The sequence below is a fragment of the Chenopodium quinoa genome, unplaced genomic scaffold (genome assembly GCF_001683475.1).
Source record: "Chenopodium quinoa cultivar QQ74 unplaced genomic scaffold, ASM168347v1, whole genome shotgun sequence".
NCBI classification, from domain to species: domain Eukaryota; kingdom Viridiplantae; phylum Streptophyta; class Magnoliopsida; order Caryophyllales; family Amaranthaceae; genus Chenopodium; species Chenopodium quinoa.
Genome location: NW_018743292.1, coordinates 9,855,082 through 9,869,702, shown reverse-complemented (window position 1 = coordinate 9,869,702; position 14,621 = coordinate 9,855,082). Strand labels below are relative to the sequence as shown.

At 34.7% G+C, this 14,621-nt stretch overlaps 3 protein-coding genes across 3 annotated transcripts; 2 read left to right on the top strand and 1 right to left on the bottom strand.

Moving 5' to 3' along the window:
• The first annotated feature begins 874 nt into the window (after positions 1-874).
• On the top strand, positions 875-1,871 carry LOC110735926. The gene is made up of 2 exons (XM_021916100.1): positions 875-1,163; positions 1,807-1,871. The coding sequence occupies exons 1-2, from the start codon at positions 875-877 to the stop codon at positions 1,869-1,871; spliced, it is 354 nt and encodes a 117-aa protein (XP_021771792.1).
• A 2,476-nt stretch (positions 1,872-4,347) lies between these two features.
• LOC110735925 lies at positions 4,348-5,370 on the top strand. The gene is made up of 3 exons (XM_021916099.1): positions 4,348-4,684; positions 4,806-5,152; positions 5,269-5,370. The coding sequence occupies exons 1-3, from the start codon at positions 4,348-4,350 to the stop codon at positions 5,368-5,370; spliced, it is 786 nt and encodes a 261-aa protein (XP_021771791.1).
• A 6,632-nt stretch (positions 5,371-12,002) lies between these two features.
• On the bottom strand, positions 12,003-13,953 carry LOC110735924. Its single transcript, XM_021916098.1, has 3 exons — positions 13,091-13,953; positions 12,540-12,901; positions 12,003-12,226 (listed from the first exon to the last, which is right to left on the bottom strand). The coding sequence occupies exons 1-3, from the start codon at positions 13,951-13,953 to the stop codon at positions 12,003-12,005; spliced, it is 1,449 nt and encodes a 482-aa protein (XP_021771790.1).
• Positions 13,954-14,621: the final 668 nt, after the last annotated feature.

The following is a 14,621-nucleotide window of genomic DNA, read 5'->3' as shown; positions in this document are numbered from 1 at the left end:
AATGTAGGGACTAATTTATGCAATAATGTTATGCATCAAATTCGTGCGTGTAGCCGTGTAGGTGAAGAAGGTGTGAGTAGCAAGCTCAACGTCTGTCCTGCAATTATCGTGCAATACATTGTAGATGTCATCCTGGTTAGCTGTCTCACTTTCTCATGTCGCGTTACTCTAATTTGATTGTTCTACTGATCGAGTGTCTAGCTAGATGTGATTCAATTGTCGAGTTGCAGATCGAATGTCTCAAGCTGTTATGTCCTAGGACAGGATGGATTTTGAGTGCTAGATCTAGCCTAGTGAAAGAAGCTTAAGTTAGCTACACAGATTTTATGGATTATGAGTCTCTGCTACGTATATATGCATTGAAATGTATAATCACTATAGTTGCCAATGGTAGATATAAAGTGTAAATACTAATTTGTTGGCTTAATATTTTGTATTGTAGTACACAGCTACACAACAATACATGGCTTAAGAGTAAATACAAAAGCAAGGTACTAATATTTGCCAAAAGTTGCAGTTAAGGTACTCAAGTTTTAAAAGTTGCACTTAGAGTACTCAACCCAAAAATCACCTACTATAACAGGTTACCATTTGCAAAAAAAAAAAAATAAAAAAAAAAATAAAAAAATTGCTGACATAATGACAGAGGGTACTAATATTTGGTGATTTTCAATTCTTGTTTCTGTTACAAAGTAGCCGTTGGACTAATTAGTTCTTTCATATATATACTTCCCCATTACCATCTTCAACAATCAGACCCTGCATCAAATTGGAGAAAAAAAATAAATAAAAAAATATATATAAATTCACAAGCAACATTTCAATAGTATCAAGGAAAATCGAGTAAATTTTTTTTTTTTTTTGAAACTTAAACATGTCAAGGCTGAGCAACTCAGGAAGTAGATGTCACTGTGGTTTGTTGCTGTCTAAGAGCAGGGCTTGGACAAAAGATAACCCTGGTAGAAGGTTCCTTGCTTGCCTTGACTATGATTCAGACTCTAAAAGGAGGGGCTACAAATATTCTAAGTGGGTGGACATGGAAGACCCCAATGTTATTGACATTATAATGGGGCTTATGCAAGAGAAGCAGGAACTCAAGAATGAAGTTATGTCTATGTGGAAGGAATTGAAGAAAGCAAACCAGTATGCTAGGAAGATTGAAAGTGATTATTTGATGCTGAAAATAATATTATACTAAGTACGTACTAGTTAATCTTACGTTGGTTGGAGAATTACAGTATATATATCTTATGGTCTTACCTATATAAAAAGTAAAGAGTGAGTATCTAGGGGGAATCTTTGTAATAATACTTTAAGAGAAAATTATTAGGGTTTTTCTATGATGTGCCCTTATATTTTAAATATTTACACGTTGTACACCTACTTCTGAAGAAACTCAATGATATCCACTTTGTTTTTGTCTTTTTGAAGTGTTTTAATGATGCCTTAACGTTATCTTTTTATTCATAAATTTTGTTAAGAAAAAATTCATATGTTCTAAAACTTCGTATCAATTTCTGATCAAGAGCTGAAATAATAATGATGTGTCAACAATAATCATAAACTGGAATAAAAAATGATTACTGTTAACATTATGGTAAGATAAGGTAAAGCAGTTGCCAAATCCACAAGATCAATATCATCAACTGGAAAAAAAATAAAAATAAATGAGAACCAAGTTATAATTTACGAACTATAGTGTGCTACAAATTTGTTCAATCAGCAATTCTTTTTCTATTCCCCTGCTTACCCTTGTTTTGATTTAAATGATTGATAAAGAATGACTAGTTATTGTTATTGGTGTAGATAGACCAGCATCCCCTGCTAACCCTTGTTCCATTTTACGTGCATCGGTGTTGTTTGAATTTTAAATAAACTAGACGGTGCGTAAGAATTTTTTTGTCAAAGGAGCAACTAGGGGTACTCGAGGAATTTGGCAATATTTTAGGTTATGTTTAGTTCATCTTATTTCTGTTTATCTAATTTAATATAAATTTATTTTTTTCCGATTTGATTTGATTGTCTAATTTAACTAAATTTTGACCTTTATGTACTTAATCTATAATAAGGAATTCGAAAAATAAATATTAAATAAGGTCTTATAAAATATATATTAATGTGTTTTTTCCAAATACTACCTCCGTTTCAATTTATGGGTTATTCAATAATAATAAGTATAAAAAGGGACTAAAGGGTTACTCTTTTTGTGTTATAGGAGTACTTTTTTTTTTCCAAGCAGGCACACAGTGTGGCCACTGCCAATCCGCACAGAAGACGCACTATTTTCTAAATATGTAATTTATTTTATTACTTATATTTTTTATAGCAATAAAAAAATCGCAAATAAAACAATACTGTAGTTTTTTTGCTTGAATTTATTTTTTCCTGATCTAATCTATAATAAATAATATGACACTGTTAAAAAAAGTCAACCAAACATACGCCCTCCGTATTTTAATAAGTGTTACACTTTGACCGACACATAATTTTAAGCAATTTAATTGACTTAAATAAAATAAGAGGTAAGTGAGGTACTTTGGTTATTAAAAAATTATAAAAGAAAAATAGTGATGTTAATAGTTTAATAAAAAGTGATGAATGTGAGAGGAAAGAAATACGGAATAACAAAAGAAAGTAGTAGTGAGTTTGGGTGGGACCATGAGAGGAGAAAGATATAAGATTAAAAGAGTAGCTTTTTTCTAAAAAACAAAGTGTAACACTTATTAAAACACGACCACATTTGATAAGTATAACACTTATTAAAACACAAATTCAGTAGCATTAGCATTAAAGTGAAAAACCATTCAAAGTATTGATGTGGAATCTTTGTACGTTTATTTGTCGAAGGATTATTTAAGAGATTAAACATTATTAATGTACATGCTTGTCAACACTCTCATAATAGGTTGATTAGCTTCGTTTAAACCGCTTACGCATACCACTGCATGAAACGAGCATGCATGCATAGCACACTGCAGTCCAACGGATAAATCAATTGGTGCACCCCTGATGAGTTCTTCAAGGTAACACCAAGAACGTGAAAAAGAATGAGTGGCCAAACTTATAATTTCTTCCAAACCAAAATATATACGTGTCACTAACTGCACCACCGTGCCATTATATTTGTAATTTGTTCAATTTTACTTCTAATACATAATTAAGTTCAAACAAAAATATTCATTGACTTACATATATATGAGTTCAGATAAAAATAGATACATATTCAGTATTATATTGTACTTCCAATCTTGTCTTATTATCTACGTATTATAAACATCTTGAAGACATCGGATTCAATTACTAATGAAATTTACGGTGAAGAACAGCAAAAATTGAGAGAGAATCTAGAGAAAAGAAGAAGGAGAATTTGTATTGATTGAATGAATAATGTTTTCCGTGGAAATACAAGTATATATAGTTTTGCTAGCTGTAACAAACTAATAAACTATTACAAGCTTTCCAATTCTATTATAACAGAATAGTAACAACCTGCCTAGTCATCATCCAAGCTCGCAGCTTGATCATCATCATGATCATCAACATCCCCCCTCAAGCTAGGGATGGTATCAGTATACATGCCTAGCTTTGACTTGAGCTTGTTATGCTGACTTGAACCCAAAGCCTTAGTGTTCTGCTGTAGGAGTATAGGATAGCTAAATCAACCCTTCTAACACTCACTACTACAAAATGCATATAATCTCAACGCTATACCCTCGACGCTAGGAAAGACCGTCATAGTTAAATTTAGGATCCCGTGTTTTTTCGACGTTTTTAAGCGTCATTTGACTTTCTTGTCTACTTTCCGCGTCAAAAACATAAAAATAGTCACGTACCTTGCACGTGATATACCTTGTAGCCAACGTTTTAGGGTTATCTCCTTTCAATCCTTCATCTCAACCGCCACCCTCTCATCTTCGATTCTCTCTCCTCTACTCTCTTAGTAGTCACCAGTCTCAATCCATCCTCAAATTTCCATTCTTTGCTCCTAAATTATTTGGTTAATGAATTTTTTTACTCTGTATCATCACAAGATCGGAAAATCTCAAGTCAGTTAGGCATTAATCGCAGATTTAATTTTTTTTCACATCTCGTTTTATTAGTCTAATTGAAGTCAATCGACAATTCATTTATATTAGTTGTAATACCCCGTAAGTGTGAGTTTTTGTTGGAGAAAGTAGAATTTCTAGATCATTTTGTGTCCAAGGATGGAGTAAAAGTAGATCCAGCAAAGATTGAGGCAGTGAAAGGATGGCCTACACCAAAGACGGTGTTTGACTTAGGAGTTTCTTAGGTTTAGCAGGGTATTATAGGCGTTTTGTGAAGGGCTTTTCTAAGATTGCTAAGCCTATGACCTCTCTAATGAAGAAGGACAAGAAATTTGAGTGGGATGAGAAGTGTGAGGAAGCTTTCCAACTCTTGAAACAAAAGTTGATTACAGCACCAGTGCTTACACTGCTAGATGATAGTGGAATTTATGATGTATACAGTGAAGCATCCAAGAATGGTCTGGGATATGTGCTTATGCAAAATGAGAAGGTGATTGCATATGCATCAAGACAGTTGAAACCTCATGAAGTAAACTACTATACTCATGACTTAGAATTAGCTGCAATCATTTTTGCACTAAAGATTTGGAGGCATTACTTGTATGGGGTAAATTGTAGGATTTACACAGACCATAAAAGTTTGAAGTACATTTTCACCCAAAGAGACCTAAACTCTCGCCAAAGGAGATAGTTAGAATTTACAAAGGACTTCGACTTGAACATACTAATACTATGAGGGGAAAGCAAATGTAATTGCAGACACTCTAAGTCGTAAGACCAGTCATGGACTGAACACTTTGATAGCGGTTGATGAGTTGTGTAGGGAAATGAGGAAAATGAACTTAGAAGTGGTAGAATGGGGAGCACCAACGAGTATACTTGCGAATCTGAGTATTCAACCAACAATATTTGATGAGATAAGAGAGAACCAAGCAGGAGATGTTAAGTTGGATAAGATTCGTGAGAAAATAAGGCAAGGGAAGGCTACAAATTTCATAATTCATGAAGGTGGAAGTTTAAAGTACAAAGGTAGATGGTGTGTACCTCATAAGCGTGAAGAAGTAAAGAGAAAATTGATGGAAGAAGGTCACAATACACCATACTCAGTACACCTAGGAGGGATAAGCTATACAAAGATTTGAAAAAGATGTATTGGTGGCCTAGAATGAAGAATGAAGTTACGAAATTTGTAGCAAAGTGTCTAACTTGCTAAAGAGTGAAGATAGAGCGTAAGAAACCTTGCAATCATTGGAAATTCCTGGATGGAAGTGGGTATTTCAATGGACTGTGTGACTTGCCTCCCAAAGTCGAAGAATGGGAATGATACCATTTGGGTCGTGGTGGATAGGCTTACTAAATTTGCAGTGTTCATACCAATGAAGAAGACCTAGAAGATGGAGCAACTTGCAAAAGCTTACATCAAAAATGTTGTGAGGTTACATGGAGTTCCAAAGGATATTGTGTCTGATAGAGATTCTAGGTTTCTCTCGAAGTTTTGGAAGAGTGTTCAAGAAAACTTTGGTACAACACAAAAGATGACTACATCATTTCACCCGGCCACAGATGGACAAACTGAGAGGACTATTCAAACCTTATAAGATATTTTAAGAGCTTGTGTCATTGACTTCCAAGGGGGATGGGAAGATAGCTTGGACTTAATTGAATTTTCTTATAACAATAGTTACCACACAAGCATTGGCATGGCTCCATTTGAGGCATTATATGGAAGGAAGTGTCGCAGCCCTATATGTTGGAATAGCATAAGTGAAACAATGATCTTAGGGCTTCAAATGATTGAGGATACAGTTAAGCAGGTAAAAAAAATTCAAGCTAAGATTCAAGCGGCGTAAGATCGCCAAAAGAGCTATGCAGATTTAAAGCGTAGAGAGGAAGAGTTTGAGGTTGGTGACAAAGTATTACTAAAGGTGTCACCTATGAAAGGTGTCATGAGATTTGGGAAGAAAGGAAAGCTTAGCCCAAAGTATATTGGCCCATATGAAATATTACATAAAGTAGGCAAGGTAGCTTATAGGTTGGCCTTACCTATGGAACTAAGTAAAGTGCATGATGTATTTCATGTATCTCGGTTAAGAAGGTATATACCTGACAAGTCATACGTGCTACAACCCGAAACAATTTAGTTAGATCTTGACAGTAAAAACTACTAGAAATAGGCCGTTTTCCAACGGAATCGTTCTGACGGACCTAAATTCCGTCGGAAAATTGGAACTTTCCGACGAAATTAGGGTTTGTCAGAAAATTCCGTCGGAAAAGGTAGGTTACGTTGGGCTGGTGCTAGTTGTGGTTGATGAGAGAGAAGAGAAAAGGAGGAGGAGGAGAAGCCAATCGAAAATAGAGAGGAGAAGGAGAAGAGATCAGTGGAGGAAGGAGGAGAGAGATTACGGGGAGAAGAAGGAGGAAGGAGAAGAGGAGGAGAGGAGAGAGAAAGGGAAAAAAGGCAAAAGAGAGGAGAAAGAAAAGAGAAATGAAAGGGGGGGGGGGGATTAGGGTTTCCGGGTTTTTATGTTTTTTTTTTTAAATAAGATTCCGACGGAAATTCCTTTGGAAATTTCCGACGGAATAATAATCCGTCTGAATATTTGGGATTTCCGAGGGAATATTCCGTCGGAAAATTTCGACGGATTTTAATTTCGTCGGAAATTTAACTTTCTGACGGAATATTCCGTCGAAAGCCTATAGTTCCGAGGGAATTTATTTCCATCGCAAGAATTCCGACAGATTTTCCATCGTAACCTACCTTTTCCGATGGAATTTTCTGACAGACCCTAATTCAGTCGGAAAGTTCGAATTTTCCGACGGAATTTAGGTCCGTCGGAACGATTCCGTTGGAAAACGGCCTATTTCTAGTAGTTTTTACTGTCAAGATCTAACTAAATTGTTTCGGGTTGTAGCACGCATGACTTGTCAGGTATATACCTTCTTAACCGAGATACATGAAATACATCATGCACTTTACTTAGTTCCATAGGTAAGGCCAACCTATAAGCTACCTTGCCTACTCTATGTAATATTTCATATGGGCCAATATACTTTAAGCTAAGCTTTCCTTTCTTCCCAAATCTCATGACACCTTTCATAGGTGACACCTTTAGTAATACTTTGTCACCAACCTCAAACTCTTCCTCTCTACGCTTTAAATCTGCATAGCTCTTTTGGCGATCTTGCGCCGCTTGAATCTTAGCTTGAATTTTTTTTACCTGCTTAACTGTATCCTCAATCATTTGAAGCCCTAAGATCATTGTTTCACTTATGCTATTCCAACATATAGGGCTGCGACACTTCCTTCCATATAATGCCTCAAATGGAGCCATGCCAATGCTTGCGTGGTAACTATTGTTATAAGAAAATTCAATTAAGTCCAAGCTATCTTCCCATCCCCCTTGGAAGTCAATGACACAAGCTCTTAAAATATCTTATAAGGTTTTCCGCTCCCCCTTGTTGTGCGTGTGTCTTTTTTTAAAAAAAAAAAAAAACTCTTCTTTCGTTTTAAAATTATTCTAGCCTTGATTCAATTATTATTTTTGGGTTTTGTGATGATTTTTATGATGTTTGATTATAATTATTATGTATATAATTTTCAGATTCAGTTTTTGAATTAAAAAGCCCTAATTTGAAAACCCTAGGTTTCTAGATTAATGTGTGTTGATGGAAATCGATTGTAGGTGATTGAAACTAATGAATTAGATGTTTTAAAAAGTAATTACAGCAATTTTACATGTTTCTATAAAGCTGGAATTTTTATATAAAGGTTAAAATTGTGTTTCTTGAATGGATTTTTAATTACCCATTAATTGGGAATAAAAGTAAGGGTTTTAAATTAATTTTCAGCTTGTTTTAGAGGGCTTATAAGTGATTTAAAGAGTGTATATATTGCTAGAAATTTATATTTAGCAGGTATTAATGTCTCTTTGTAATTTTGGGTTGTAGAAGATTTTCAAGTGAGTGATTTTGTGTATTCGTGACGATTTTGAGATCATATTCAAGGTACGTTCGCGTACTCGGTAATTATTTAGGTGTATATATAGAAGCATGTTAGGTTTTGTTATTATTAATTCCATGGTAATATCATGTTAGGTGTGAATTGGAATGGGTGATTGGATTGATGTTGGTGGTTGATTTATGATGTGAATTATTTATGATGGATTAATAATGGAATTAATTATATTGGCATGTTGATTATGAACTACACTTTATTTATTGGCATGATTGAGAGCATGATTAATTAAACTAAATGTTTAAATTGGTTTAGAATATAAAAAAGGGAATTTTATTGTAGTTCATATTATTTTTATTGATGCTTTAAGCATGAGGATTGAGCTATCAAGTGTCTTAGTACACAGGAATAAAATATTGTGTGGTGCCTATGTGAACTTAAGGTGTTCTAAACACCGAGGGATAGGATTTGCGGTGCTTTATGCACTTAAGGTCGGTGTTATTTAACATCGAGGTAGTTTAAAAAGGATTCAACATTAAATTATGTGGTCACTAATTATATATTTAAGAATTAAATTGGTATGTTTGATTGTTTGAATGATTTATTATGGTTTATTGTGTTATGGTTTAAGAGTCGTCACCAAGTCTAAAAATGTGTAAACAACGTAAAGTGAAAGAGATTACGCACCAAAACTCTTGGAACGTATATACCTCGAGTATGGACATATGGGGGGGGTTATGGGGTTTTATTTTTAACCATGACTTCTACTGGGATTACAAGACGCTGTATTTTCCTTTTTATTATTATTATGTGCATGACGTCCAGTCACTTCATGTGGCATTTGCCTACCCGGTTAGCTCCCGGTGTAGTTTACCTCGATTTACTTGGGGCAGGGAATTGGTGGGAAACCAGTTCGATGCGTAATCAAATTAATTAAGCAATTTATTTGTCCATTTCTTTGTTGGTTGTGTTGTGTGCTTGAAAACAGGTGCATCAACGTAAGTTGTGTGTTGATAGGGTTAAAGCATGTTAGTGTGTATTGTTTACGCTTATGTACTTAGCATTGCTGATTGTGTGTTGTGTGTTTGTTTGGCCTTGTCTTTATCTTGGCCCTACGACGACCCATTTCTAAAGGGGAGTAGTAGGGACAAAGTAAAGAGAAGCTTTTCAGGTGATGAAGCATATTCATGATGGGCATGAGTGAAGAACGAATCATATATAGTTTTCATAAGAATATGATGCGGATTGTTGCTTTAATTACTATATATTTTGCTTGTGAGACTAGCGCAAAGGTTTTCAAATATTTTATATCGGTTTTATTAAGGGACTATAATGGTTCCAAGTTGTAGGTTGGCTTTGTTTGACTTTACTTTCGTTTGATTTGACTTTTTAAGTTGATTTGTTTTGAATGGTTTTAAAGAGAGTCTTCCGCTGTGTGTCTTTGATATTGCCTTAGCCATTTTCACGGTGGCGGTAATGTCTTGGAATTTCCTATTTCATATTTTGAAAGGGCAAAACATGTATTTTAAGGGAAAGGAATTTCTAGAGTGTTACATTAGTCTTCTATTGTATGTAGTTTACTCCTAACTTCACTCATTTTGATTTGTTTTCAGGTATAATTCTATAATTTTGTATTTTAATTTGGGTATTTTCTCTAATCTGTGTTTATCAAGGTTTTTTTTTTTCCTCTTATTTATCAAGGATTCTGATTTTAGGGTGTTAATTTCTTAATTTTTTTTCATTTTTTTTTAAAAGATCTCACTTGATATATCATGGATGATGAAAATGGAAAAAGCAGAGATGGATTGTGATTTTTCATCAACTTTTCATGCACTAACCTCGATGTCATGAAGCTAATTATCACCATTACACGCGAGTATATTCTCTCTTGTTTAAATTACTATTTTTTCCCCATTATTTGGGTATAAATTTCATCGACTTTTATGTTTTCGGTTTAATTTTGTTTGTTTTTGGCAATTTAGTGTTTAAGAACTTTGTTGTTTGATTGACAATTCAATTGGGTGAATTTACTATTTAATAATAATTTGGATTTTTTTTAGTTAAAATCTGGTTTAGTAGCAGGATTTTCACTTGATTTTGACATATTTTGTATAAGTTTTTTTTTAGTAAAGTTTATCTTGTGCAAAATTTGCTATAACTGTTTTCATACAGAACAATCTTTTTGGTGAAGAGATGCTCAGCGGTCGTATTTTTTTGCTCTTGCATTGGTCTGTTGAAATCACCTATGATTTTTAGGATCGAGTTTAATATTGTTGTGAGTTCTTGGAACTATCTCAATAGGCCTAAATATTTGATTTTTTTTTTTGAGAGGGAAAATAATTTCGACGCTTTTCATTGTCAATATGCATTCCCGCATATGTAATGATTATACCGCGAAAAACATATACCGACGCAGTAAAGTGTCAATATTCTCTATAATGACGTCATAAAGTGTCGAGATACACGACTATTTTAAGTGTCGAACTTTTTCCAGGCGTCGAGATTCTCGACGCTTTTATGTGTCAAGAAATCTCGATGGCCAAATTCTCGACACTTTTCTAAAGCGTCGAGAAATTGTTTTTCGATGCTTTTAACCGTAAAAAATATAGCAAAAAAAACGTCGAGAAACAACGGTATTTGTAGTAGTGATTGTATCCCTTGTGAAATGACAATCAATCTCTATATGCTTAGTGCGTTCATGAAAGACAAGATTTTTTCCTATATGTATAGCACTTTAATTGTCACATAAAAGAGTAACTGGCTTCAGATTCAATACACCTAACTCTGTTAGCAGCCTGACAAGCCAAGTTGTCTCTGAAGCTGTAGCTGCCATGGCCCTATACTCTGCTTCACTTGAGCTTTTAGAAATGGTAGATTGTTTCTTGGACTTCCAAGATACTAGAGATTTCCCAAGTAGCAGTACATATCATGTCACTGACCTTCTTGTGTTTGGACAGGCTGCCCAATCTGAATCTGAGTAGGCTGTCAAAGTTATCTGATCAGTAGCATACAACATGATACCTTGACCCATAGTGTGAGATGTGTATCTCAGAACATAATTAAAGCCTTCACATGAGATAATTTAACCTTGGTTGTTGCATAAACTGACTTAAGGTTTGAAGAGAATGAGAGATCTGGCCTTGGGTGTGACATAAAATTTAGTTTTCCAACTAATTCCCTATAATGTTCATGATCAGATTACAACAAATCACCTTCATCAGCCAAGAGTTTCACATTTGCTGACAATGGAGTCTTAGCAACTTTAGATACATCTATATTGCATTCCAGAAATAACTCCTTTGTGAATTTCTTCTAAGTCATAACTATTCTTTCCTGAAGATGAGACACTTCAATGCTTAAAAAATAATTTAAGATACCCACATCTTTAATGCTGAAAACAGAATGCAAATGATCTTTAAACCTCTTAATTTCTTCCTCATCTGAAACAGTGACTATAATATCATCAACATGCACCACAGCATAAGTAACCTTCTCTTCCAGTCTTTTAATGAACAAAGAATAGTCATTCTTTGATTGTTTATAACCCATTTTCTTCAGTTCAGTATTGAGCTTGGCAAACCATTGCCTTGAAGCTTATTTAAGTCCATAAAGAGGCTTTTTTAGCTTACAAACTAAATTATCTGAGGAACTTTCATGCAGACCTCCTTAATTAAATCTCCATGTAAGAAGGCATTATTGATGTCTAGCTGATACAAAATCCACTTCTTACTTGCTGCAATTGACAACAAGCATCTCATAGTTGCCATTTTAACAACAGGTGAAAAAGTTTCCATGTAATTAATCCCATACTTTTGTGTAAATCCTTGAGCAACCAATCTTGCTTTTAGTCTTTCAACACTGCCATCTGCTTTGAGTTTCACTTTGTGCACCCATTTGCACCCTATTGGCTTCTTGTCGTTAGGCAATGACACCAACTCCCAAGTTTCATTGCTTATCAATGCATGCATCTCTTTCTTCATAGCTTCCACCCAACCTGAATTTTAAGTATCTTCTAGGTAGCTAACAGGTTTTGTAACCTGTGTAGTCTTGTTAATCAAAGCCTTCATTGAAGTAGGATGCACTTCAAAAGTAACAATATTACACCAATGATCATTAACAGTTTCTGCTGCACAAACATAACTATCTAGATAGTTAGGTCTCTTCCTAGGCCTATCAGATTGTCTTACTGCTGGTACAGGGACAGGAACTTCTGGTACAAGTGTTTCTGGGGTTTAATTTGAGATTGAAGAATGATCTAGTGATCAGTTTCTTTACCATTGTCAAAAAGAAAAGGTTCTGGTATATCATATTCTGTATTTAGGTCAAATGAAGTGTTTATAGGTAAGAAAATTGGGTTATTTAATTTGTGGTTTGGTTCTGGGTTTCATAGTGAAAAGGAAAATGCCTCTCATAGAATGTTATATCTCTAGATATAACTATCCTATTAGAATTCAAATCAAACACCTTATAAGCTTTATGATCAGGTGGATATCCTAGCAAAACACAAGGTGATGCCCTTGAATCAAATTTTGATCTACCAGTTTTCAAAGTTGAAACATAACATAAGCATCCAAAAACTTTCAAATGAGACAGAACTGGCTTCTTGTCATGCAATAGCTCATATGGAGAAGTAAACTTTACAGAACTAAGAGGCATTCTGTTAATCACATGAGTTGCTGTCAACAAACATTCACTCCAAAAACTCACAGGAACTCTTGATTGAAAATATAAGGCTCTTGCAGTTTCTAGCAAATGCCTATAATTTCTCTCCACCATCCTGTTCTGTTGTGGAGTGTCTACACAGGATTTTTGGTGCAAAATGCCATTTACTCTGTAAACTTGAAGAATATCTCCCTCACATAACTCTATAGCATTATCAGTTCTGACACACTTAACATTTCTATCAAACTATGTCTTAATCAAAGCAAGCAAATCAATGAAAATCTTCGTAGCATCACTTTTATTTCTCATGAGAAAAGTCCATGTATGTCTGGAAAAATCATCTACAATAGTGAGAAAATAACTAAAACCATCATGAGTTTTAGCTTTGTAGGGACCCCATGTATTAATATGTAACAAGTCAAAGCACCTTTCTGCCCTAGACATACTTTCAGGAAAAGGTTTCCTAGTTTGTCTAGCCTTATGACAAATTTGACACACAATATCACCACCTACTTTATTATCAAGGCCTGAATTAACCATATACAACTTATTAAATGGCATGTGCCCCAATCTAAGATGCCAACGTTTAGCATCATCACCTGTCCTACTAACCAATTCAGAGTTTGCCACTTTCTCTTCCTGAGACACTTGCTTCTCTTCCTTTCCATCAACAGCATATAGGCCAGACACCATATTACCAAGAACCACTAACCGATTCAAAGTTGGTCCCTGAATCAAACATTTTTCATAAGTGAAAACAATTTCACATTCCAAATCTTTACATAATCTATGTGTATAAATCAAGTTGAATTTCAACCCCGGGACATGTAACACATTCTGTAGAGTAATACCATTATCAAAGTGAACTGCTCCTATGTGTTCTACAGTCACATGTTTTCCATCAGCAGTGGTAATTATATTTGGTTTCTTGTCAAAACACTTATATGACTCAAATAGGTGTAAATTGGAACAAATATGGTTAATTGCACCACTATCAACTATCCATTTTGCATTGGAACAAGTTAATAAGCAAGTACCTTCCATATGAGCCTGTGATTCTACAAGATCATCAATGTTCTGAGATTGTAAAGCTTTTAGTATGCAGTTGAACTTGTGGTTTTGTGAAATGTGAGTAACATGATCATCTGATTCTTCCTCCTCGTCAGCATAAGCAATAGTGGCCACTTTCTTTGCTCTTCCCTTAGCAAAATTAGGTGGATAACCATGAAGCTTGTAACACTTCTCAATTGAATAACCAGGAATTATGCAATGTTCACAGAAAGGCCTCATTCCAGCTACTACCAGCTTATTTCCATTGTTTGTTGAAAAGTCATCTTAGAACCTTGATCTTGGTTCCTGTAATTATTCTTCCTATAATTTGCTGCAAACACCATAGCTTTGCTATTCTTTTCATCTGCCAAACTTGCATGTCTCTGCTTTTCTTCTTACACGAGCAGTTTATATATATGCCATAGACATATTAGGCAAGGGGTGCATCATCAGAATGTTGGTCCTAACTGCAGTAAACTTACTGTCCAGTTTTATCAACAATTAAACCAGTTGTTGCTGCTTCAAGAAAATCTGTGTACAAATACATCCTAAGTTGTTGTAGGTAGGCAATGGATTAATCTGGTTAATATGATCCTATATGCTTTCGTTCGAGTAAAGAACTCAGTTATAGAAGTTTCTGATCCTTGTTTCAAATCTGCCAGAGATTGCTGCAATGTATACAGTTGAGGTCCTGAAGTCTGAGAGAATCTCTCTTCCAAATCCTTCTAAATTTCTTAAGAAGTACTAAGAAATAGCACACTCCTAGCAATCGAAGTTTCAAGAGATCTCAAAATGTATGAAATGATTATAGCATCACATCTTTTCCATGCTACACAATTAGGATCAGTTTCTGCTGGTTTTGGTAAGCTTCCATCTATAAAACCTATCTTATTCTTAGTTTCTAAGGC